Consider the following 26611-nt stretch of genomic DNA (forward strand, 5'->3'; position numbering starts at 1 on the left):
GGTTTTCCGCAGAAAAAGGGCATTACAGTATAGCTTCAAAAATCAGATTAACAGGATTAGTGTGTCATTTTATAATTTTAAATAACTTCCAGTCTGGATTTGAAACGCCTTATTGTTTTCTCTTCAGGGGACAGTGACATCAGCCATTAAATATTCTGCCACAGTCTTGTTGTTTCCCTTTTTTTTTTTTTTTTCTGTTCTTCCCTGCCCCCCATTTTGGTATATTTCCTGAATTTCAATAAAATAGATCAAATATGAAGAACATGATTAAAATGTGCAAAATTTGAGAAATTAGCAGATAATAGCTTTCAATTTTCACTAAATTAATATGCATATAGTAGGGTACAAAGGCTTCTAAATATCACAGAACGGTTGGGGCTGGAAGGGACCACTGCAGATCATCTAGTCCAATCTCCCTGCTCAAGCAGTGTCACCCAGAGCACATTACTCAGGATTGTGTCCACATGGCTCTTGAATATCTCCAGGGAAGGAGACTCCACAACCTCTTTGCGTAACCTATTCCAGTGCTCAGTCACCCTCATAGCAAAGAAGTTCTTCCTCATGTTCAGGTAGAACGTCCTGCATTTTAGTTTATGCCCACTGCCTCTTGTCCTAGTGCTTGGCACTACTAAGAGCCCCATCCTCTTGACACCTTCCTTTCAGTTGTTTATACACATTGATCAAATTCACCCTTCGCCTTCTCTAAGCTGAACAGGCCCAACTCTATCAGCCTTTCTACTAGTAACTGGATAGTTCAGCAACCACAGTCAGAACAAAGCTGCTTTTGAAAATGTTATACTTAGCTCTAAACTAAAATGTGTAATACCAAATACTAACAGCATTTTTTTTTTCTTTATTCCCTCTGCACATGTCCTGCCAGGCACACTTGGAACTGGATATCAATTCTATGGATGTCCAAACTGACTTTAATTTGCTTAAGATAAGCAATACCAAGAGATATGAAGTTCTCAAAGAGATCCTGACATCACTTGGCCTGAATTGTGAATTAAGTAAAATTCCTATGTTAACACCTATTTACCTTCTCTCTTCTGATGAGGTAAGGCTTCTGCTTACATTTCAGTTATTTGAGATTTATGCTACAAGACAAATTCAGTGTTCATTTAAAAACACCTAGTTTCTTATGTAGTATTTTTGTTTGGAGATGTTTACTTATGTACTACAGGTAAGCATAAAGTTCAATTTCTACTCTGTCAGTATTTTGTTATCTGCCAGCAGTAGTTTTGAATTTAAACGTGGGAATATTGGGCAGTTAATTTATCAGGTATATTTGATGTATTTCTGTTAAGAGCTTTTATGCTTATTTGCATGCTTCTCCAATATCAAAGCACAAGGATGTTGTAAGCTACAGAAAGAACTTATTTAAAAGACAAGATTTGGTTTTCTTTTAAAATGAGGTAGAAAGTTCTGTATAGGCTGGTAGCAAAAGGTCAAGCTGAAATTATGGAGAATGGTGTGGCAGACCAAAGGTGAAAGAGCTGAATGAGTAGGGAAGAGTGTGTGTGATTACAAAATGAACAGCTTTATTCCTGTGGCTGTTGTAATGTTTCCTGGAAATAGAATAGGTTCTTGTAGTTCAAATAGTCAGCTGTCTATTCTGAACATCTCAATTTGAGGCATTCTAATGAAGAATTGTGAACATATAAAGCAGTAATTTTAACTTGTTTGTTTTTAACATGACTTCAAATACATGAGGACTATATTATATTGATCTGAAGGGGTGAAAGAAGTAGGTTATTAAAAACCTATACGGGTTACTCAGGCTCCTTGATGTTGTTTCCAGCCCATTTAGCCCTGTCAATAGTTGCAGTTACTGCACTTGCCTGATTTCTGCTCCTTTTCTGTACCACTCTTACATTAGCACAGAAATGCTAATGTCTGTCTTTAGGGGAATTCAGCTATAGAAGCTCCTCCTTGGGTGCCTGTTTCCAGCAGTATCAAATATCACATCCTTTTTTGGCTACAGGATCAATCAGTGAACCAAGTGACATATTACAGCTGAAATGCTTTCTAAATAAATTATGATCTTTCAGATTTAGATCATACTTTTCAAAACCCTGTTCGTTAATCTGAAAGGTGGTATGATAAGCATTGCACGATTTATAGATTGGGAATATGTGATATTTCTTTAAGTTTGCAAGAGACAAATTATGTTTTGAGTGATTAATCGGTGAATGTTGTTTTGGGGTCCTTTATGGATGTGCAAGGACAGAAACAATGCAAAGATTTCTTCACTGTGGAGAGGAGGAGGATGTCTGGAAAAAGTTGCCCAAAGAAGCTGTGGCTGCCCCATCCCCAGAAGTTGTCAAGGCTGGGGTGGATGGGGCCTTCAGCAGCCTGCTCTAGTGGAAGGTGTCCCTGCCCATTGCAGGGGTTTGGAACTGGAAGATCTCTGAGGTCCCTTCCAACTCAACCCATACTCTGACTCTGTGATATGTGACTTCACTGTATAGCAGGCAAGTCAGTTGCAGATCCAAACTGACTAAAATACTATTAATAGATGTATCTGTAAATTTAAATCTGTATTTGTTTTCTATGTCTCTGAAGATACTGCTAATACTTTTTGCTGGTACATTAATGCCTTTGTCTAACAACTCAGGTTGGATGTAACAATAATAATTAGGCAAAATGCAGAGAGCTTTTTTTTGCTTGTTTTTGTTTTGTTTGTTTTTTGTTATTCTGCTTGAATGGTTGCCCTTTCTTGTTTGCCAGACTCTGCCAGATCCATCTCCACTTTACAATGGTGAAAATACTATTGGAAATGCTCCTATCCAGCCTTCTGCTTGAAGCAGGGCTGTTGCTAACACTACATCAGTTCAGCCATGCCCTTTGGTTGAAACTTGAAAACTTCCAAGCGTGCATGGTGCAACCTGTCTGTGCAACCTGTTCCAGTGCTGCTGTTCCATTCTATTGATTTTTTTTTTTATACTTTTTCTCTGATGTCCAGCCTGAACCTCTCAAGCTGCAGTCTATGGCTGTTATTTTATTATATTGTCTGCCACTATAAAGTAGTATTTAGCTCTGTCATTCTTTTAACTCTCTTAAGTAGTTACAGATTGTTAGTAAATCACTGCTTAGCCTCCTCTTTGCCCAACTGAATGAACCCAGCTTTCTTATCCTCCTTTTACAGATACATTGTGTACTTCTAACCCCTTTGTGGGTCCTAATTAGCAGTTCTTTGCATAAGCTGAAGTCTGCTTTCCCAAGACCTAATTGCTGATTCACTTTCAGCTTTCCTCCAGATTTTTTATTCTTGTAGTTGCTACAGCTAATGCTGCTGTCTGTGACCAAATATGAAACAAGTTCTTCCCTGTCTGTGAGCAGTATGTTTGTAAGAATTGGTTATCTATTTGTGTGACAGATGTGAAAACAAAACCCTTTTTGCCTAATAGTAAATGTGCTCTATACAGAAGACTTGTAGTTTATTTAGCTCTTCCTCTTTTGTTCTCCACCTTCACTCTTTTACCCTGATTGTTTCTTTCCTATGCACTTGCAATTTGCATGAACTAAGTTAGCTAATTTCTGTCAAAACGCGCCATCTAGTGGCATATCACAGGGTTGCAGGCCATCTGGTAAAGATATTTCTCCAATGTATACTGTATAGTTAAGGTTTATACCTGTTTTTTCCAGTTTTTTTTTTTTTAGTGGTAATTTTTCTGTGTTGGTATGTGTAGTTCATTTTTTTTTCAATGCCTTTCACTTTAGCCACAACATGCTTCCAGAAGAATATTGTGTGAAAGGAAGATGCAATGTGTGTGTAAACCCTTCCATTAATAATAAGAAGGTAGCATAAAAAAATAAAAAATGATGTAATAATTTAGCTATCTAAAAAGTCACTTATTTTTCTTCTTATGTCATGTTCTACATAGGTCATCTTGCTTTCCTAGAGAGCAACAATGTACAGAAATGTACCTGACAGGTGAATAATTTGAAGGAAATACTTTTAATGTCAGAGTGAGTCAAGTAGTGCTGGAAATGGAGGAAGCTGTTTTGCAAACTGTAGTACTTTTGGACCTCCTTATTTATAACTACATGGAAAGCTTGCCCTGTGCAAGTCACTGGGGGCGTATTGAATAGTATATTCCTTCTCTCAGATTATCCAAGCAATGCTCATTGACTTGAGCAAAAATTACTTTTTTTTTTTAACTTTTGGATTATTTTCTTATGCTTTCCTGTTATAAGTAATTAATGATTGAGCAAGCTTGATGTGTTGTTTGCAGTTTCAAAAATGGAAGAATGGCACATGTTCTTGTTTCTTGAAGTTGGCAGTTCAGTAATGATTCCTCATGCCCAAACTGGAGGTTGCATCTGTACTGTTACATTTAAAACCAAAATGCTGGTAGACCTCACCTGGTCAGATTTTTCTAGTTAATTTAGAAACTACAAGCTCCTTTTGCTTATGTGGAAGAAATAATAATTTATTTTGCTCTGCATTTTCTACTTCATTTAGAAAAAATACAGATTTTTTTTTTCCCTCATTTTAAAATTCTTTAAAGAGTTAATTTATTGGTTTTTCTTTTCTTTCTGTAAACTTCGATTTACAATAGAGCTGTGCCCTGTTCTGTGCGATTTCTTTGGTTTCTCTTTGCCACCCTCTTTCCTGCTTTGTCACTTCAGAACTTTTATCAGACCTATTTTCTACTATATTGTGGACATGAAATAAAACTTCAACTTTATTATGTGAATAAGTAGCTTCTCTTGTCCTTTCCTCTGCTGACAATTTCTGAACAATGTGTCTTTTTTGCATCATTGTTGTGATGCTTTTAATAATCACATAGAATCTATTACACTGATCAGTGTAAATTTGATTATTAAGACTTTCAGATCTTCCTATCTGCTCTCTGGGTCTCGGATAGTGCCTTTTGCAATGCAATTTTGAGCTGCTTCTAAGGGGTGGATTTGATTTTTTTTTTAATTTTTTTTTCCCCTCCTTAGGATTCACACTTTGAAGGTTTAGTTTCCAGTTTATATGGCTATCGTGTATCTTAAAATCACAATCTTACTACATGGATTAAAAAGAAGACCATAAAATATGAGCAGAACTGCCATTATTATGGCTTCAAATTCAAATAAAAGCTCTAGTATCTGAATAATGGATGATAATGACCATCTGTTAAGAGGTCCAGATCTTACCATGTAGAACTGTACTAGTCAGACCTCAGCTAATACTCGCTGCTGTTGGTGTTGAATGATCTCTATCACAGTGTGCACATTTTATTCGTAATCATATTTCTTATAAATAAAGCATAAGGTAGGGAGTCTGGAAAGTAACAGCACTTGTGGCAATTCTTTCACCACAAGAGTTTTTGCGCTAAGACTTGCAAGAATGTTTTGCTCCAGATACACACATAGGGACATTTTCAAGTTCGGTTAACTGGGAAGAATACATATTATATCGATACAGTGCTGCAACAACAATGAAGTCAGTGTTTGAACTAAGAGCAATATAGCATGAAAGGCATCTTACTTGTTAATAGTTAGAGCTGCACAACTTGTTGGTTTCAAATGTAATTTTAGAGAAGTATTGGTATTAAAACACAGCACCTTTTATTTTTCTTTTCCCTTGATCTGATGTAAAGCAGTTAAGCAAATTGTAGGCTTTTACACTGCTGTAAAAGGAAAACTCTGTGTCAATGTGGTACAGGGTGAATTCAAAGTGTTGAAACAAATGGTGATCACTGTAAGCCTGTTGTCTGGCACCCATATGTTCAGTGCAGCTTCAAGCATAGAGATCTGATTTTTTCTGCAGCTTTGCCTTTAAATGCTCAAATATTTACTCTTTTACATTGCCATCTTAAAGGATAATTTTTCAGACATAAATGCTGGGATTGTATTTTATTGCTGTAAGTTTCAGCGTATCTTCTAGACTTCAAAACAAGAATTTGCTCCTTGAAGAGTGAGAGATATTTGTCAGAATGGTGAGTATTTCCATTAGGAAGTGTATTATGCCCACGTGTTTACTGATCTGAAGTCTCTTAAACTTGAGTACTAACTCCTCAAGCTGTATTAGGCGGAGTCACTTTTATCAGCACCTTCCAAATGGATGGTGGCCAAATGATGAAATGTAGTCAGACTTTATTACTTTGGCTCAGCTAGTAAACATCTTTTAAACAGTACATTCTTCCAGAATAATAAATGGTTAATATGAGCATATTAGCTGAAGTTTGAAGTTGGGGGTTTTGACTCTTGTTTGTTGGGGGCAGAAAGAATAATTAAAAAGTGCAGCTGAATGTACCTTTTGAATTTCAAACTTTCCTTTAAAGGACACTTTGGGATACAGAATACTGTGCTCACAAGAATGGTGCAGTGTGATGTCAGGTTTGTGTATTTGAATAACTCAGTACCGTACAGCACAATCAGATCTCAGTTGGACCAAACTTACATTTCTTGAGCTACAGTTTTGACTCTATGATGGCATCGGCTGTTTTAAATTCCAAGTCTATTACGTCAGCAAAGCGGGTATGAAGTTACTTCATACTGACTGAATCTTTCTTTGAGGATGGGAAATTTGAACTCTCAGATAACACTATAATGAACCTAGATTTCAGGGTACATTTAGAGACAATTGTTGCTGAAGTATTTCCATGCATATTAATGTGTATTGTAGAACTTGAGATTCAACTGTGAAACTTCAGAGTTGTCTTTAAATTTCCAGTGCTAGAATCATCTGTAGTTATATTGAACCCCCAAAGCCCTATTTTTATTGCTAGACAAGTTTTCATGCTTAAAAATGAACCAGAAAACCATATTTACAAAAAAAAGGAGGCTTGCTTATTTTCTCCTGTCATCCTCAAAGCATAAGGATTTAAGCATCGTCCCTGCCTTTTGAGCCAGTAGGACAAAAAGCAGGAGTCCTTTGGAAGTGTTTATCCTAGAAAGGAAAATTGCTCTTTGCTCTAGCAAAAGCAGTAGCCTAAGTTACTGCTGAGAAAAAAAGTAACCCAAGAGCTGAGAAAAAAAGTTGAATGAATAGCACAGTCTGAAAGGATTCTGTGATCACTGATAACTGCTGTCTGAATTTTTAACTTTTTTTAACGTTGTATGTATTATTTCCAATGAACAGTGCATTGTTCCCAGAAATCTTTGTCTGTGCTTGAAAACTTTGAAAGTTTGTCTCTTGGCTAGGAATAAAAATGCCTTTTATGGCAAGTTGCTTCAGGAAAATAAAAAAGGTAGATACAGCAATGTAAATGCATCTGTACCAGTAAAAATGTGTATTCGCTGGAACAGCTTATTCTTTTTGGGAAACAGCTTTAAGGTACGCTGTGTGTGGAATTCTTTTTGCTGTTCAAAGCTGTGTTTCTGCTAGACTGGTTAGGCAATGAAGTGCATTTGGCAAAACATTTACCTTCTGCCAGGTAGCATGCTTTTTCTCTTAAGTGGCTTCCTGAAGAATTTATATCTAAAACATAACCCAAGGACTGATAACAAAGTACTATTAATTAAAAATATTTATAATTTAAATCCATATGTTTAGGGTTTTTTCATCATAAATTCAAAGTTATTTGTTGGCTTGCAAAGCTTTGGGTTGCATGTGTGTGCAGTGAGGGCAAGTGTGCTTTTGTTTGGTTTGTATTGTTCCACCTCCCCTCCTCAAATTAACTTTTGTTTCTTTGTAACAAAACTTGCAAACCCCGCAGATTGTAAACCAAAGCTATTTCAGTGTTTTTGTTATTAATTGAAAAGCTCTTTGTATCAATCAGTGTCTGGATTCTAATAATAGCCCCTACTGCTTGCTGGTGTTGAAGTGTGTGGTTCTGAAAGGAATGGCTCTTTGAGACAGGATGGTTTGTTTTTTTGGTTTGGGTTTTTTTTTCCTTTATTTTGTTTTCCGCTCCATCAGCACTCAAGATAATGCAGAGGCCTTCTCCTGCTTTAGCAGTTCAGAGCTCTCTTGGTCAGAGGAAAGCAGAAAGGGTGGCATTAGCTCTCAGAAGAATGGCTGACTGAAGTGTGAGTGCCTACAGGTTCCTAGTTTGTGCCCACTTCCGGAGGTAAGAAGTTTGCCAACAAAATTCTCTGCAGTTTCAGCATGGAAAAAGGCCAATCTTTGAAGTGCTTAAGCTGCCCAGGGACTTCTTGGACACCAGCTCTGTCATAGTGCTGAGCATAAAAAGAGAACTCAATGGCATGGCGGAATAAATTGTAGAGATGATGTATTTTTACCTCTCACTTGTGAATGGCTAAATAAATTATTATGGTCGGTTACTCTGGCTTACTAAGCACAGAGTAATTTCTTGATCTGTGCTATTTTAGTAGAGCAAACTAAAACTGAGGGGAAGGATACTTCTCTGTTTTCTGTCCTTACCCTCTCTAGCATACAGAGGGAGGATGAACTACTTGAAGGTATGTGCAGTGTGAGGATGGATAGAAATGGAAAGAGAAGGAAATCTGCAGATGGGAACCAAGATACTGGTTCTTGTATCTTAGTGATATTTCCTCTTGTACTTTAGTGAACAGTTTTATAACTGTCATCATACAGTCATGTAGTAGATGGAGGTGGAATAAGACATGATATATTTTACTGCCTCTTTCTTCTTTCCCCACAGTCTTCTCTTATTCTGCTACCTTTATTAGTGCAGTTTCCTAATAGATCTATCATTTCTACAGTAAAATTTTTAAACTTTTGTGTTCAAGCTACTTGATGGAGGTAAAAGCTTAAAAGTTGAGTTTCTAGCAAATTGTATAGTGTACGGTCCAGGGCAGGATGCTTTTCGAAGCTAGTTATATGCCAAGGCAGCCTGTCAGTCTTGCCTGGCAATGAAGACTGACAGGCTTTGTTGTCATAGTTTTTACTAGAGTGGAACTGCCAGTCTGCCTAAACACCGCACTGACAGAAACACCCACCTTCTTCTGCTCCCCTCCAACTGGTAGGTGGTGAAGAGGCAGGAACTTTTTAGGGCCTTCTCGTAACACCTCATCATCCCTATATAAGGGAGTAACACAGAGGAGGGCAACTATATCTGAATTTTTGGGTTTCTGCTATTGACTGAAGCCTTACTGGTCTCACTGCCTACAGAAAGGAGCAGCCCACCCTCTCCAGAGGTTGAAAAGTGGTGGTTTTTTTGTTTTTTTTTTTTTTCTTCAGGTACAAACAGCTTGCTTGGATCAAGGAGAACCATTACATTGACATCTTGCCTTGAAAAATTGTTTTGTTTTTAAAAAAACATTTTTCCTATGCTGCTGAGAAGTGTTTAGCTGGTCCTGTTGAGAAAGGCTCAGGGAGAGAGAGAGAAGAGGAGGTGTGAGAGATATCAGAAACAGTAATATTGACTGTACGTAGAAGGCATGGAGGAAAAGACAATGAGGACTATTGAAGATAAACTATGAGGCACAGTTAAAGGAAACCAGACTTATAGTTAACTATAGGAAACCAATCTTACAGTGCAAAATTACTAAGACAGTATAAAAGGTTTGTTACTAACTTTAGAACAAAATTAAATTGTTCACTAGAGATTGTTTTTCCTGGGTGCTAACTCTGTGGTCCAGGCTCAGGATCTGTCTGACAGTTGAGTTTTGTTCATGCTGGCTTCTGCATGAATTAGAAGGCCAAATTATCTCTTCATTTGTTCACTCATAAAAGTTTCTTCAGACTTCTCCCTGGAGCTGTTTATTGAAAAAGGCTGGCATGCTGCAGGTTTCACTGCACTGACCAGTAAGATGAGACTCCAGTATTGATCAGGGTCCCTCCACAGCTGACCTGTATTAGCATTGGCATTATATTAAAATCACCACAGATCTCTGTTGCACTCAGAAGCTGTATGCTGTTGCTGCTTTTTTTACAGCTCGTTTAGTGAGAGGAAGGTGTCTCAGCACTAGGGGTCACTTATGAGCTGGGTGTAGAGAACACACAGTTAAAGCAAAAGAAAAGGAAAGGGTGGAAAAAAATTTATGCATGCTATGTTGTATATAGATAGATTTGCATTAAAATATCTTTGCATGTTTGCAGTGACTGTCCTGTATAGTATTTTCTCAATTTTAAAACGACAGTTTAAATTGCAGAGGAATCAATGGTATGTAGTATCAAAAGATATTAAAATATTTTCAGTTAAGAAATCTTGATGGGAGATGACGGCAACTCCAAATGCCTTTTGCTTTTCTGTTGTTTATCTTCAGGGGATATTTACCAAATATCTGTGGGAGGGGGAAAGAGAAATCTGGCAAACATTCCCTTTCTTTTATATTTCTCTAGTTAAAAATGTGTTTTCCTTCTTGCATGATAGCAGCAAGCATGCTGCTAAACAACCTGTTAAACCATGAATCACATCTGTAGGCATGTAATAATGAATAGCATACTTGTATTAAGATTTATAAACAACATTTTGGCTAGGTATTGATTTGATAAATGTTTTTGACAATCATTTGGAAAATGCAAGAAGCTTTGAGGAATGAAAGAATATATCTTGTTTATAGCAGTCTCAGTAAAAAGGGTCTTTATGCTGCTGTGAGAACTAGAAGTTAGTGCTTTTTATATTATTGTGCATTTAACTCTGATACGAAATTATTATGTGCTGGCATCTGACCAAAGTGCCACTCATTGAAGTGTATTCTATCATGTTTCAAGGCTTGCTTCAGGTCAGTTTTCATGACACTTCATAATCACTTTCTTCAATGGGCACGTTCTTTCTGTACTTTAGAGAACAGAAAATTTTATTATCCTTTCAGAATGGCTCATGTAATATATATTTAAAACATTTGTGAGCTTGATTCATATCTTATGCTAAGTTCTCACTCCTGTAATGATAGAGAATAGCCTTAGAGTTGAGTACACTTTCTTGAGCGTAGGTCACTCAGCAGAAAGCATTTCCAGTGTGTGAGGCTGAGTTTTCTTAGTTTCAGTTTGTCTTGGGAGTTTGTAATAGGAATGTAAACAAGAAAAGTAAAATCCACAGTGACAGACTAATCCAAATTCATGTTGGCTCTGTGTCTAACACAGGCACACATTCTATCTTAATCTAAAGGCTGTAATTAAAGTGACTGGTCTTGGATTTTGTTTCAGCACTCAAAAGTTGTAAACGATAAACCTTTTTAGAGTCAGGGTTCAGGGTACTGCCTTTGAGCAGATGGGTGATTTTAGATAGCAAGAATCCATAACTTGTGACAAACGCTCTGGAGATCCGTGGCAATTTGGCATTAATTCATTTAGTGTGACCTCACTGGTAAAGATCTGACAAAAGTGGAGTATTTCCAAACATAAAAAACTTGAGATTTTCTGACTGTTGGTGGGGCCTGTAGCTAATTTATGTAAGTGAGACTGGGGAAATGAGAACAGGCTTGGCATCAGCTGGAGTCCTGTGAGATGCTATCATGTTACCATTGCTCAGAAATGACGATACATTTCCACAATGAGAGATGGTTACAGTGGTTATCTAACAATTTAATTAGTGCTTCTTTTGCATCTTTTAAGCAAATTATGGCTAGATGATATAAGATTATATATTATAATCAGAGGGAGAAATCAAATAAAAATATATAACCAAGAGGAAATAGAACTGTCTTTTTATATTTCTCTTCAAAAAAGATAGAACTGCAAACTTCAGCTGATTTTGAAACAGTGCATTTACCACATTGACGTCTTGTGGATATATTTCTTTGATTCTTAACATTCTTCAACAATTCATTTGCGCAATAATGTCATCAGAGGAAAAAAAAAGACTGCAAAAAAATTATCAGGTATGACTTGTATCAGCAGTTTATAGGGAAGGGACTGAGAGAATTCTGTTGTATTTATCATTTGACCGTTCATTATAAGAAATGATCTGGGGTTTCTGATATGTTGAGGAAATCCTGAAATTCCAGGTGCAGTGGGAACGGCATTTGGCATGTGACTATCTGGCCAACTTTATGCAGTTCTTGTAATGAAAAGCTGATTAAAGAACAGCTGTTAGCTTAAATCAGAAAGTTGCTGTAGTTTTTACTACAACTCTTATAGGAAAGGTTTTTTGGTTTTGTTTTATTTCGGGTTGTAGTTGGTCTTCGCAAGTGGAATGTGTTTCAGTTCAGTAAATCACTGTACTTGGTTACTTGGCAATTGTAGTGGTGACATTAATTACAAAGGATTTACATGAATATTGAAGCAAGGTTTTCTCAGAAGAAAAAAAACCTCAACAACCCAAACCAGAATAAATCTTCTGTCTGTTTTCATGGTACGTGTGTTCCTCTTCTGCCAGTAAAGTACCTCTGTAAAAGTGCTGTGTAGCTGGGTCCATCAGGGTAATCTATATTCTTACAGTGAAATTATACAGAGTGCTTCACAAGTTTACATGATTTAATTTTAAGAATTTCAGCTGGTCCCCGTTTTATTGGTGCCAGCATTTCCTTGTGCAAACACTAGAGGATCTACAACAGTGCTGAGGTTCTGTACTTAAGTATGGCACTACATCTATGTGTAATTATATATACAGACTTGTATAAGTCTGTGTGTATCTGTATATGTGTATTAATATGTGTATTTTAAAAAAGTTTGTATATAATCTTATTAGTTATATTGGCAACCTCAAGTTTCAGCAATTGTGTTTCTTTACCCCTTACTTAATAAATGCATAATAGAAATTATGAAAGTTGCACAGGCCCAGAGAAGATGGCTGGTCCTGGAGAGCTCCAGCCCTGAGAAAAGTTGAGATGGGAGTTAAACGTCTAGTGTGTAAATTGGAGCATGCTCCTTTACTGATGAGGGTAAGAACTTTTTTGAGAGAGAAAAACCTCAGGAGGAAGAGCTAGAGGAACTAGTTTGATACCAGATGAAAGAGAAGACAGACACTGTGTGGGAGGAGGAGTGAGGGGAATGGGGCGACAGCTGAAGAGGCAGAGGTAAGAAGCAAGATTTCACCATATAGAAAACAACTCATATTACTGCATTTTTTAGCATTCCCTGCAGCTGCTATCTATTATAATGCATATCTAATAATTTTAGCTATAAAATTTTGCTACTTTGGACTGATCATTTCAGTAGCATGTAAGACACAAGACAACATTTGATTTTTACAGCTTGTTTTTTTTGCGAATCACTTTCCTTATCTAGTGTATTGTTTCTGAAGTGTACTAAAATGTACTCTTGAGCTTTAAGAAATATTCCAAGTACTACTTGAAAACATTTGAAAATAACCTTCTGAATTTGTAAAACCTGAGTAAATGTATGATTAAAATAATTGTTAAAGCCAAGCCTTAGCAAGAACAGTATTGAGGAGGCTAGTGCAGTCTGTCCCTACTTGTTTAATGTGGGTAAGAATCAATACTGCACTTTAAGAGTAGTAGTAGTGACCATAATAAATTTAGGTTTTGCACATGGTGAGAACAAAGATTTAAAGCCAGAACAATATATAATTTAATAACTTAAGTCTTTAGAAGTGTGTACACAGGCTGCCAAGTCTCAAAACATTCTTTGGACAAACAACCCATGTCTAGACTGTTGCTCAGCTTCTTGCCCTTCAGTAGAGGTTTACTTTAAAATGATTAACATGTTTTCTCAACTTGAGAGAAATTAAATAAAGATGATTTTTATTTTCTATGATACAAATGTGAAGGGATATTATGGATGTAATGTATATTACTGAATAGTGTGCATGTTACCTTTTTTGTCATCTTTTTTGATGCTACACTTGCAACAGAGTAATTGGTTATCATTACTTTGTAACTTTCAACTGATGAACTATGTCATAACTTCAGTTGAAACAGTTACATTGTTCTCATTATAAAAATTATTTTAAAGAAAGACCAATATTTAATTGAAGAAAGTGTTATCACTACCTTCTCTGCTTTAAAGAAATGTGCCTGGTTGCTCTCTACCTATTGTGTAAAGACAACTTTTGAGGAATTGAAAAACATATTGAGATCCTCTGAATTTTAAGACAGAGAGAACTGTTTTGTAGGAGCATGTCTCAGCATTTGCATGTAATCAAAATCAACAAAAACTAAATCTGGGAGGTATTTCTGAAATTCTTTTGCAAGATATGGGGAGAAAAAAAAATTGTGTTTTGATGCATAATTGTCAAGATTTAAATAAAAAATTACATACGGTATGGTTTGACTTTGGATCTCATTACATAGAATAAGCAATTATCCATGCATTTTTTTCTGGTCTTGAAGATTTACTTTTTAATCTGGAATTGTAGGTATTACAATTAGTTCATGTACCACAGCTACCTGACAGGAACAGCAGCTGCAGAGATAAAAGTTATCTAATCAGTTTTCCATTTTTTTGACTGCTTTCCTTGTATATTAGTACAATGTATTAGCTGATGAAGAAGAAAAGACAGTAGCTGAAAGCAAATCCTTATTCTTAATTTTTGCTTTCTATCGAGAGAGAAGGGCACTTTCCCAAAGGTACCATAAGCATTGTGAGATGAATATTACCATAAGTATTTGGGATGCTTATTTGAATTCCTGAGGTTTTATTAGGAATACTAAAAAAAAAAAAAAAAAAAATGCAGTTGTACTTTTGTCCCTAGAATACTTACGTTATTTTTTTTCCTGATATCAAACATGCTCAGTTAATATTTTGAACTGATTTCCGAAGACTCTTTCATGAGAGAATACTTCATCGGAGCTGTGAGGCATATGCTCTTTGACTCACCTTTGTTATGATGTAGCTTGCTAGAGGAAGAGATAGTTACTTTATGCTTGCTGTGTTCTTTCATACATCTGCTACTGGCCACTGCTGGAAGAAAGGGACAGTTTTAAAGGGGCATATTGATAATGGCTGCTGCTTCATATTGTTTGATCAGCAGCAGCTTTCACAAAGAGCTGCCTTTTTCTGCTACAAGTTAGTTTGTCATTTGAAAGAGAAGTTCATCAGCTCTTGCAGTTATGGGAAGCTTTTCCTTCTACCTGTTTAAGCCATAGGCAACATCTGGGAAGCAACAGTGTTTAATGTGGTATTTTAGCCAAATGGTATGTATGAGTGGCTAGCCATGATAAGAATGTGCTTTTGTTATCTCTGCAGCTGACATTTCCTCTTGGAGGTGGGAGTGGACTTCAGTCTTCTCTAAAAATTTTCAAACTCGTTTCTATCCTATGTGATTCATTCTGTCTAATGATGGTCTCCAATTAGCCATCCAGGAATAGCAAATTAGACATTTTTGAACTTCAATAAGCCGTACTACAAGTATTGCTATCCTTATTGCTCCATACAAAATAATTTCTTCATCTGCTCAAGGATGTCTTTCTCTTACAAGCATATGATAATTTGTTGGTAGAATGGTACTTTTGCAGTGACTGTCACATTCCTGATTTTATGTAACAACAGTAGCTTGACGAACTGAAAGTATGCATCAAGTGATAATTGCTATGCTCAGTCTCTCGTTTTCCCAGCTATTATGTTCAAGAAACAGAGACTCAAATTGTCCCTATTTAACCAAGGATAAATTAATCACTAAGTGTCACAGACTGAGTATACAGATTTTTGTCTGTAGCTTGAGTTCATTACCTTGTGTGGAGCTGTTCTGAAAGTGCATTTTAATCTAGTTTTTTTCTTTTTTTCTAAGTACTGATTGAGGTAAGCCCTGAAACATTTCCCTTCAAGACAGTTTGTTTTTAGAAGTTAGCTTTCTGGTTTGGGACTATTAATTAAGGGCCTTCAGCATAGGTGCTTCATATTAATCAGTTAGAAGTTCATCTTCAGAATCAATATGTGCAGAGCTGTTTTTCAGTCTTAAAGGTTTTGCTTCATTCTGGCCAGATTCTTGACTTCAGAAGCGTAGTCTGGGTAGGCTGTTGTAGTTTTAATCCTTATTTCCGGAAGACTTTCTTGTCCAGAATTTGGCTATTTTTCCTTTTACTGTTAGAACATGGTTCAAGTTTCATTTCTACCACTTTCCACGGTCAGTCAGGAGCTAGGAAGTGCACAGTAGTACAGCTATGTTCTGGGAGCCAGAATCCCCTTTCACTCACTGGCTGCTTGGGATAGAATGAAAAATTATGTTAAGCTCTACTGTTACTCCACTTGAAAGCTTTTATAACTTGTGAGAAGTTTGAGGTTTGCCCTGCAGTTGCTAACCTTTGCAGTAGAATACATTAGTGCCCATATGCAGCAAGCATTTACTATTTACATAGCTTTCAACAGGTATTTCCATAAGGGTGTATTTTGTTGTCTCCTTCAGACCACTGCCCCCCAGGACATTTCCTTACCTAAATTTCAATGGGAAAAGTCTAAAAAATGAAGCCATCTTGTTTTTCAGGCATACTATTCATTTGAGTCTTAAACCAATGCAAGAGCATGTTTCCAAGCATTGTGGTTAGGTTTCACTAAATAAGTTCTCTTTGGGCTACACTCTACTTGAAGTGTTATTATTTGCATTAACACTTTTTAAATATAAATAAGTAAAATTGAAAAATTTTGATTGACAGATTGGGTCTTCCTTCAACTCTTTTGTCAGTAATAGAGCATATATATCCCTAAGCACAGAAACAGGTGGTTATTCTCAAACACAAGTCAAGGGAATCTGAAGTCCTTCAGAATAAAGAATATGCCATTGTCAAAACAAATTCTGACTGCCTGTATTTGCTTCTGTTGATCATTCCTCATATACTACCCCAATCTCAAGTCTGTTCTTGTTTGCTTCTTTGAGTGCCTTGTTTCCCAAAGTTACTCCTAGAACCCTGAATTTCAGTTATGAGCTTTGATTTTTGCTTCATTATCTGCAATACTGTAAGTTCTGTATGCCACGCATGGTCTTTTGGATTAGAAGCTTGTGGTGTATATGACTTTGCTAAAGTGAACTCAGCCCTAGAATAGCTAAGGGGTTTGTCTAAATGTTTGGCCTTATTCCTGGGAGGGTTTAGTGTGTTGTATCTCCACCTTTAAAGGACAAATGAAAATTTTTTTGGGTGGGTTTTTTTACTTTCCTTCCCTCCCCCCCACCTCCATTTGTCTTTAACAACTGCAGAAATGCTTTCAGATAGTTGTTGTCTATGGAGGTTAATCCTCGAAGCTGCATGTATATCAGGACCCTTACAGTTATGGAAGGTGTGTGATTGGCTTACTGTCTCCTTGCTTTTCCTCTGAAGAGAAATTTTTCTATCTCTTGTTCTGAAAAAGGTTTCAATTCGAGTAGAAGGAAATATTGAACCTGAAAGGGCTGAAAGAGAGAGAGAAAAATTACAATGCAATAGAAAACATGCAGCTAGGATAAGTAGTTTGAATCATTCACTCTTACAACCTGGCATTATAGTACATGGCCATGAATGCTGTATTTTACCCCATATTTTATGAGAAAAAAATAATTAATTTTTGATAAACTGAATATTATTGATGCTTCCTTTAGAGTTCTTGATTTGCTGTCTAAATTTTACATTGGTTTATGTGTGACGTATTTACAAAGCATAAAGATTAACTTTTTTGATAGATTCTGCTAAATAAAAAGCATTGGTTTACTTTTTTTCAAAATACTTTCAAACTATCATGCTAATAGTTTTTTAGGATCCTTGATTAGCAAGGAGATCTTAGCTACAGTAAAAGTACTTGTTATCTTAATACTGTTTTTTATCTTCAGAGTAGGTATACTGTAAGTAACATAACATGCATGTTCTTGACAATATAGCATACAATTTCCAAGAAGTTCTTCCTTTCTGTTTCTTTTAGTATCTTTATTATTATTATTATTATTTTATTCATAAAGTGTTATGTCAACCTGAATATGCTTTAGAAAGGATTACAAAATATATGATACATGTGGAACATTAGCTGGGCAACTTTAGGGACATAATGGTATTGTAGTCTCTGAATTGTGGTGCATGTGAAAATGTGTTGTGGTTTCGCCCTTATATTTCCCAGACATTTCTTTAACTCAAAAACCCCCACAGTGTGACAGAATTGGGAGTTCTTGCTCAGAAGATGCAAAAATGAAGAAAAAAAGCTGAAAACTTGCTTGATTTTGAAGCGTGTTTGCAGTGCTAAGTGGAGAATCTCTGGCTCCTGTTTTGCTATTTCGTATTCATGAACACCAAATTCACTGACATTTTATGTAGAGAAACCTGTTGAAAGGCAAAAAAAAAACTCGCTGGAAAACCTTAAACTACGAATTGTGTATTATTGATACTAAGAAGAAAATCTTTTCTTAAGTTTTATTTACTTAATTTATTCTACTACTAATTCCAAGATTTTCAACAAACAATTTCATTCTCTGTTAAAAAAAAAAGTTTTGGTACCAAATAAAAATACTACTATGTGATAGCTGTTTAATAGAGGCGGTTTTACCAGCTGAATATATTGCATCTAATTTATTGCCCTATTAGCTGAGAACAAAATTCTTCTGTGGTTGTTTTTTTTCTAGTCAATACAGAATACTTTTGAGAGTAATTTAAAATAAATGTGTACAGCATTTAGGAGATTTATATCTTGATTAATTCTTCTAAACATGACTTTGAATTTTTTTTTTTAAACCACTTTAATATGCATAATGTTCAAATTTTAGTGCAAAAGTGGAATGTCTTTTCCCTTCTGCCTGGTTTCTCTAGAATTACTTTTAGCACAGTTGCACATGTGCTCAATTTACTATACCCTTTTCTTCAAAAAAATAACAACGGTTTTGTTACAAAGTAGGTGTCACAAAGAATTAAATGCTCAAACCATAATTTACCACATCTTTTTCTGGTAGGATAAATCAACACCTTCTGGTCCTCTGATTTATCAGCCCTTTCATTGCAACGCTCATTTTTGTGAAGTGTTACGCAGTGATGTTATGTCAAAGGTAGACCTTATTCTTACTGATCCTTTACCCTCAAAGTCAGCTTTATAGTCTGGTGCAGCAAATGGACCCCAACTACTGTACTATGTTATGATACCAGTTTGCCTTGCATAGGTGGTCATGTACCGTTTAATTTCTTAGATTAAGAGCTGCAAAGTCCTAAATGGGATTTCATCCTGTAATTTTGAGTTTAAACTTAAACATTATGGATGTTACTAAATTATGCCATGTATGGGAGGGATTTGATACATACATTCTTTGTCCCTTTTTTTGTGTGTGCTCATGTGCTTAAAATGTAGTTGCATGGTTACATGCAATTACAATTTTTTAAATTATGCTTGACTTAAAACTTGGTTAAATTCAGTCCTCCAGTGGTTCTTGACAGAGCTGAGAATTCTGGGAGAGGTTTTGACATTTGAATAGGGATTAATTCATTTGAAAGTTTTCAAATGAAGTTTGAAATTGACTTGGCAAGTGCTTGCAAAGAATTTAATACACGTTTAATACGTCATCTTGCTCTGCTACCTGCATCATAAAACCTGCAATTTGTTTTATTTTGTTGTTGTTGTTGTAAAACTGATATTGAGCCTAAACCTGTTTTTTCAACTTGTGTAACATGTTAATGGTGCATTTGTAATGTATTAAAAAAGTAATTATTTTGCTGTTGTTGTATGTCAATATGGAGCTAACATATTCAGTATTAAGAAATGTTAATAAAATATTTTAGATTTTTTTAATACAACTATTTTTTTTCCATAAAACACAGATTGAATTTTAAATAACTTCTGTTTTTGTTAGAAACCTTGCAAAGGTCTCAAAATCAGCACAAGCCACAGTAAATTAGTGCAGCACTATAAAATACTGATTCATAGAATTAAGGAGTTTTTGTTTAAGAAGACTTTTGGCCTTTAAGAACGGAATATGGTTCTCTTTCATATGCAATATGCTTTTTTCATATGCATGGATGGCTTTTTTAAAGATATGCTTTCAGTTCTGGATGACGTTTAGCCTTTGACCCAGCCACTTTCTTACAATAAACAGTTTGTTGATGAGAGCAGCTGCTGGGAAGATTGCTTCCAGACTGTTCTGTTGCAGCTCAGTAAGAAAAGCAAAAGCCAGGATGCACCTTACAACATTGCTCTGCTGTCCTTCTTGTTCCTCCACTTAGCTCTGGCTTGTTGAAGACTTTGTGTTGGAGCCTTCCTGAAGCTGGCCTTGTCCTGCAGCCACAAAGGCAATTGCATAGTCAGGGACTGTAAATGGTAGTACTTTGTCTAAATTGGGAAACAAAACCAAATGTGTCTTGCTTTGGACACTATGCATTCACTTTTTTTGTTTTGTTCTGGTTTTTATTGTTCCACCCTTTATTTTTTATATATATATATATATATATATATATATATATATATATAAAACGATAAAGAAAAATGTGAGTGCCTCTTTTCCTGTATTTGTTTTGAATGACTGAATGACAGCATGTGCCTTCTAGCCACCTAATACCTGAGCTTAACACCGTACTAAAACCAGCAGCGAGATACTGATATAAAAAACTTTAAGACCATTTTTCCTTCTCATTGCTAGTTAATTTCTTTTTGTCTTATTTTTATGCTTACTGACAGCATTTTTTTTTTTTTAATCTCCAGAAGGTAACATATGATATATTTTTCATCAGTGGGTGAATTCTGACTTGGGCCCTTCAGCCTGTCTTTAGAATGGGCGACTAAACGTTGGATAAATTAATTTTCTGCCTACATCTACATAAGTGCTTTTTAAAGATATATTTATTTTTAGATTCAAATTCAGGCAGAGATGTATGAGCAGTTGCTGGGTATGTAGACTGGGAATGGGTTGAAGTCTAAGATGCTTTATGTCCAAACAAATGTAACTGCAATGGAAAGGATAAGAATACCTTGCAACGCTTGGTTAAAAATCTTTCCCTTTTTTGGACTAGATATTCCACATATCAGTTGGTAAAATGGACCCACTTCTATGTGTGACTGTGTCAACTCCCCATAATGCTGAGATGATGCACTGTGTAATTGCTTATGTGATATAATGCTCATTTTTAAAAACACACTGAAGTGTGAAGACAAAAATAAGGAACTTGGTCTTTGGAACGATCTTTCAGAAATGATTAGCTTTTTCTGCCCCTCTTTGCACAAGTATACTGCAGACTAAATTAACTACCCAAACCACTAGGGACTCCTAAAAATGCAGTTGGTTGTGAATTAAAAAAGTCACCAAACCTTGCCATCTTTCTAAATGCCCTTCCATATTTTACACAATCAACTCATGTTTTGCACCATATCTGTGTTTAGGAAGTACAAAATGGTTATTACTAAACTGAAACATTTCCTGTTTATATAGTATTTTGAGACTGCGTAGCAAGTGTCAGCCAAGTAACTACAGAAGTTCACGAGAACATGAAATGAGAGTGCACCTCGGTTGTGCTACAATAAAATCTTTATGAAGTTCTTTGGGGGATGGGGAAAGGAGGGAGTGGAGAACTGGGGATTTCTCTCCTTCCTAAGATTTTTATATTATGAACTGGAACACTAAGCATGGAAATAATGGCCCTCTGTGTTGCAGAATAAAGTAAGATAGATGAATAGATTCTGCTCTGACTTAGCCTAGAGGAGTAGCCTCAGCTAAAATATGTCTTCCTAGTAGTAAAATATGCAAAACAAGTAAAAAATGAAGATATTGTAAGTAATCTGACGATAGATTGCAATCAGCCAGTGGGGCTGTGGAGGGAAACTGTCTAGCTTGCTCAAGTTTTTGAACAAGGTCTGAACTTTGAAATTAATTATATGTAGTTAATATTAAGTGTCTTTGATATGCTTTCTGAAAATAAATTTGAATACTCCATATATTTCCAGTCAGATTTTAAATGTGTTGTAAATAGCCTCTGTGTTTAACAGTTCTGCTTATTTTGTTACAAAACCCATTTTCAGGCTTACGCTTATTTTAGTCTAAAAGGGCAACTATTCAGCACTGCAGGAATTGATGAGTAGTTTGGTAATGTTATTACATATTAGTGACATCTGAACAATATTGAAACAACGATTATGACTAATGAAATCTCTTAACCAGGTAGTCTGGTTAGAGATACTGTCTTTGACACACAAGCACAAATAATGTATCTGCCGTCTACAGCCTTCATAAGTCCTGCTGAGCTAGTAGAATATGGCCACTACAACTTAATTGCCAGTATTGTTTTTCCTTGGAGGGAAGAGTGACCTTTCTCTCATCTTTGTGTTTCTATGGAGAAGCTTACAGCAGGCCTATGAGATTGTCTTCTTTCCTCACCTAATCTATCCAGGTTTTGAGTTCTTCAGTCTTTTCCTAAAGAGAAGGGCATTGTACTGGGTGTCATTGTCCATCCCCTTACCCCTTGTAAAAGAAAATAATAGCTTTTAAATGAATGACTGTGGTACTGAACTTTGTTTTATAAAACATTTTATAAATACTAAGTTTCAGGAAAAATTAATATATGTATGTGGGGGTTTGAAAGCAGCAAGGATAGTATCTAACCTCACATTTTTTCTGCATCTTCTGTATATTTACAGTAAGTTTTTTTGGTGTACTTTAGTATTTATTTAATTTTTAGCATGCTTCTATATTGACTTAAGTATGAACATGATTTTAAAATGGGGCTATGGTTGTGTTATGAATATGTCATCTGCTTCAGATCTTGAAGTATTGCATTATTACAGGAAGTAAAAACACAGGCAGCATCAGAAAAGCATTTTGTGTGCCTCATTAGTCAGAAATGTCAGCCAAAACCTTCCCTCTTGTGCTGATAGCTGACTTTTCCTGTTGCTGGCCTCCTGAGTCACTGGCACTTGGGGCGGGAGTTGCCACTGTGGATGTGTTTTTTGCTGGCACCAGCCTACTGCTTACTACCACGTTGGACTTCAGTTTGTTTCTGTTGGATTCAAGAGATGCTATGGAAGCTCTCCAGTGGCTAATTTCACACCTTTAAACTTGAGGGCTGTTGAGCAAAGCTGTATAATACAAGGAGGATGTAATTTTTTGTGTATATGTATATACATGAATGTATTTTTGTATTCTAAAGTTGAAATCAGATTCCAAATGTTATACACTCTTTATTAAAATGTTATTTTTTATCGGTAGTATCCTAGAGTGCATAGGGTATAGATACTTTTGAGATAATTCTTAAACTGAATAATACTCATTTGAAAACAGCCAATTTAATAATAAAAAAAAAGAGGCAGATTACCCATATTGAAGGTGTGATGTCTATAAATGGCTTTGGTTATGCTCCAGACGAGTTGTTCATGTGCTTCTTTAAAAGACTGATACAGTATGCCTGTGTAATCTTCCCTTTTTTGCAGTTTATAAACATATAGCAGTACATCAGTACATCAACTGCTAATATGTTAATCAGTGCATCGACTGCATACTCTTTTAAAGTACAGCAAAGCAAAAGCAGAGGTATTTGGTTGGAAATGATTACATTTTAGGCAAAGGAATGAAAAAAAATGTTAAATTATGTTCCAGCTATGTATCCAGAAAGTGAATACTTAGCCTCACATAACAAGCAAGAACTAAAACAGGGTATTATGTTATAGTCACTATATTGAGTCATCAGGTAGAGCATCAGTAGTTAAAATTCTCATTTTTCCTTCCAAGATAGGAGAGGTGACTGATGAATAATATTTGTTTGACTTAGAGCATTGTATTTTTTGCTTTCATTTAGTTCTGCCTCCACATTTTTAATAGAAACCAAATGAATTTAGGCTGTGACTGATCCTTCTCTTGCAAAGAATTCTGTTAATACAGAGCTGAAGACCTATCGTCACAGAATTTGGTAGAAAAGATTAGCTCCCAAATATGCCGAATGAGAGAGATACTTGCATATATCTCCATGTGTGTATAAGCATACATATAAAAATAAAAAAATAGATATTCAAATTCTTTCTATATAAGTAGAATGTAAGAATAAAGTCTGGGATTTGGGCTTATTTTGAACCATTATAACTGAAAGTTCATGTGCTTTGTGTGTAAGTCTCATAGGTTGATAGAGCCCAGGTGCAAATAAAATCTTCTCCATCAGGAGCTGTAATTTTCTGTTATTTTATACTACAACAGAGAAGCGTCCATATGCAGCTGGTTTTTGTCTCTTATGTCTTCCTCTATTCCTCTTTTTGTTCAATCTCAACCGCTAAGTAAGCATTAGGAAAAAGTGAAACTAATGATTATGAAAATAAAAAGAATTTTAAACAGTAAAAGAAAACTTCCGTTACATAGCACTTCCCACACACCTGACAAAACTCTTAAAATCATAGAAAGCAGATGTTAAATCATAAAAAAATTACAGCTTTTGCTCATCCTTCTTTTATGTTACTATTGCTGTTTAAGTTTTAGTTCAGCAATTTGCAGTGTCAGACCTCCAACCTCTGATACAGTAACCCCTAATAAACCTTTGTGCTGATCAGTGGAGAATATTTAGAAAGTATGTTACTGATAATATGTGTAATACAGATTTTAGTATGATTATATGTGTAAGTAGCTGCAGATACGGTTGTCGGTGTTTGAATATGTAACTGCTATAGCTATTTTGGTTGCATACTCATTTAAAGCTTCTTACCTACATGTTTTAGGATTTTAATAATGGTCAGGGTAAACGGTGGCCAGGAGTTTGGGTATTCCCTTATCTTGTATTAGGTGCCTTGCTTGCCACACCTGGTCTGGTCCCAGAGGTGTGGAAGGCCAGACGGTTCCCGAGCCAACGCTTTTCATTTAAATGGCCACCAGAGGTTGCTGCAGAACGGCAGACGCAACTGGGGATAGGTTTTGTGTTCAAAGCTGAGTCCTGAACTTCACAGCAAATCACAGTTCAGGTTCTGATGTGATCATATTCCTTTTAAATGGAGTTGAAGCAGAGATTAACCCTGACTTCTTATATAATTTTTTTCATGATGCCAAAATGTACTTCTTTGTGTGCCAGTATAATTGTGGGTACCAAGATGCATTGGTTCAGCATCAATGTTTCTTTAACCTTGTGTGAAGGAGGGTCTTACAGTGAAAATTATTTTTTTCTAGTACTTATTTAGACAGCACTTATAACTTTGCTTTGTTAAAAACGTAAACACATATTTTTAAAAGAATTTTTAAAAATCAGATGCTGTTCTTGATTATGTATTAATCATGTTTATATTTTGATCAGCTCAATAAATGTGTACATTATGGAAAAAAATAGCTTCATAATTATATACATGTAGCAATTCTTAAATGGTTCAGTATGTGTTAGAAACAAGAAAATTAAATGAAGAAGTAAACCTAAAAACTGTGGGGAAAAAAACCCACCTAAAAGAACATACGCGAGAGGATAAATGGTAGGAATTGTGTGGCATGTTTGTAATAATGTAACATATAAATATATGCTATTTCAGGCTTTTCAAAAGGTATACTGTGGCAAAAGTACACCAGACTTTCTTACACATAGTATCAATTGCTTTCGTATTTGTTTAGAATGTAATAATACTTTAAGCACCTTTATTTTTTAACTTGATGTCTGTCTCTTTAGTTCTGTAAATCTGTCCTTATGCGAGTTAAAATTATGGTTTTGTGTCTAGGACTTGCATTCTCAATTATGCTAAGCGAATTTCTGTGTTTGGGAAGCAATAAGAAAATGCACTTTTTAATTAAGCGCAGTTTTTCCATATGCTACCTGACAAGAATGAAAGCTATAATTTTTTAAAATATCAGTTACAGCTAATGAATTGCTGTTGTGTGTGTAAAATAAGAAGGGTAGTGGGTAATGAATTTAGCAGCAGTCTGTCAAAATGTGATATTACACTAACTGAAGATACAAGTGCTTCATGCAGACCAAGTCAACAAAATGCTCATAAAACCTTTAATGCCACATCATTATTTACAATGCACATGCAAAAAAAAAAACCAACAAAACACAAAAACCAAGAAAAATGAAGAAAATATTTAACGTATATTTTGTTTATTTTATACCAGAAGTCAGATGGAAAGAGTTCAGATGGAGCTTTAAAAAAAAAAAAAAAAAAAAGGAAATGAAAAATAATTTCTCTGTAACTAAAATTTAGCTACTGAGTCACTCTTAGATTGCCCTGGGACTTAAAAGCTAGTGCCTGACCGCGTTTGGAAAGAGGCTATTGCTTTCTTCGTATTATGCTTTGCTACCCATACTACAGGGCTACAAACCAGTAAGTGTGCTGACATTCAGCATACAAAGAACATTACACAAGAAACAGTGTCCGTGTGAAACTTGAGAATGTGTAGTTTCTGAGGATGGAAAATCTATAGAGTGGCGTTAGCAACAGGACCACTTTTCTCACTCCTTCCTAAGGTGTAACAATGGGATTTGGAAAATTGGAGTAATTCCTTGGATAGATAACAATTTATAGGAAGTTTGCTTTTAATTGTGGTTTGTGGGTTTTAAAAAGTTGGCCTGGAGCTCAGAGACATCTTGTTCAAGGCAAGGGCAAGAGAGCTTAGTCCTGTCTTCAGCACTCAGGGAACACTCATATTCCTGTTCCCAGCTATGGCAGTAATGGGAAGGAGGAGCATATGTTTGAAGTTTTTTATTTAAAAGTCAAATGTCTTCCTCTTAAAAATTTGAGAGCAAGAATCACTAGTACATTTTTTTTTCAGCAGAATAGAAACCACAATTTTTATGGTTTCATATATCATATAAAAGACCACTTTGACTCTAGGAGAGCTCTTAGAAATTTAAGCTACATGCTTAGCAGTAAGAAGGGCCAACATCTGTGTTTGTGAACTGTTAACATACGGTTTCTAAAGATATGGCAAGCATCTCACATTAAAACTCTCAAAATAGAATTAGATATCTCCAGAAAGAGTTCTTTGAATGTGGAGCAGTTGTTTCAGGGTGTCACCAGACAGGTAAC

The 26611-nt window shown here is 35.7% G+C and overlaps 1 protein-coding gene across 3 annotated transcripts in view; it reads left to right on the forward strand.

The window, feature by feature from the left end:
• Positions 1-26611, forward strand: part of HLCS (holocarboxylase synthetase) — a 119174-nt gene that overhangs the window by 14066 nt on the left and 78497 nt on the right. For all 3 annotated transcript variants that reach the window (XM_061453572.1, XM_061453574.1, XM_061453573.1), the window contains exon 5: positions 881-1057. In XM_061453572.1, the coding sequence (XP_061309556.1) occupies positions 881-1057 (177 nt within the window). The remainder of the gene's footprint in view (positions 1-880; positions 1058-26611) is intronic.

Source organism: Pezoporus flaviventris, unplaced genomic scaffold, assembly GCF_033815535.1.
Source record: "Pezoporus flaviventris isolate CSIRO_AGI_PZ_B2104156 unplaced genomic scaffold, CSIRO_AGI_Pfla_v1 ptg000015l, whole genome shotgun sequence".
Classification (NCBI taxonomy): Eukaryota; Metazoa; Chordata; class Aves; order Psittaciformes; family Psittacidae; genus Pezoporus; species Pezoporus flaviventris.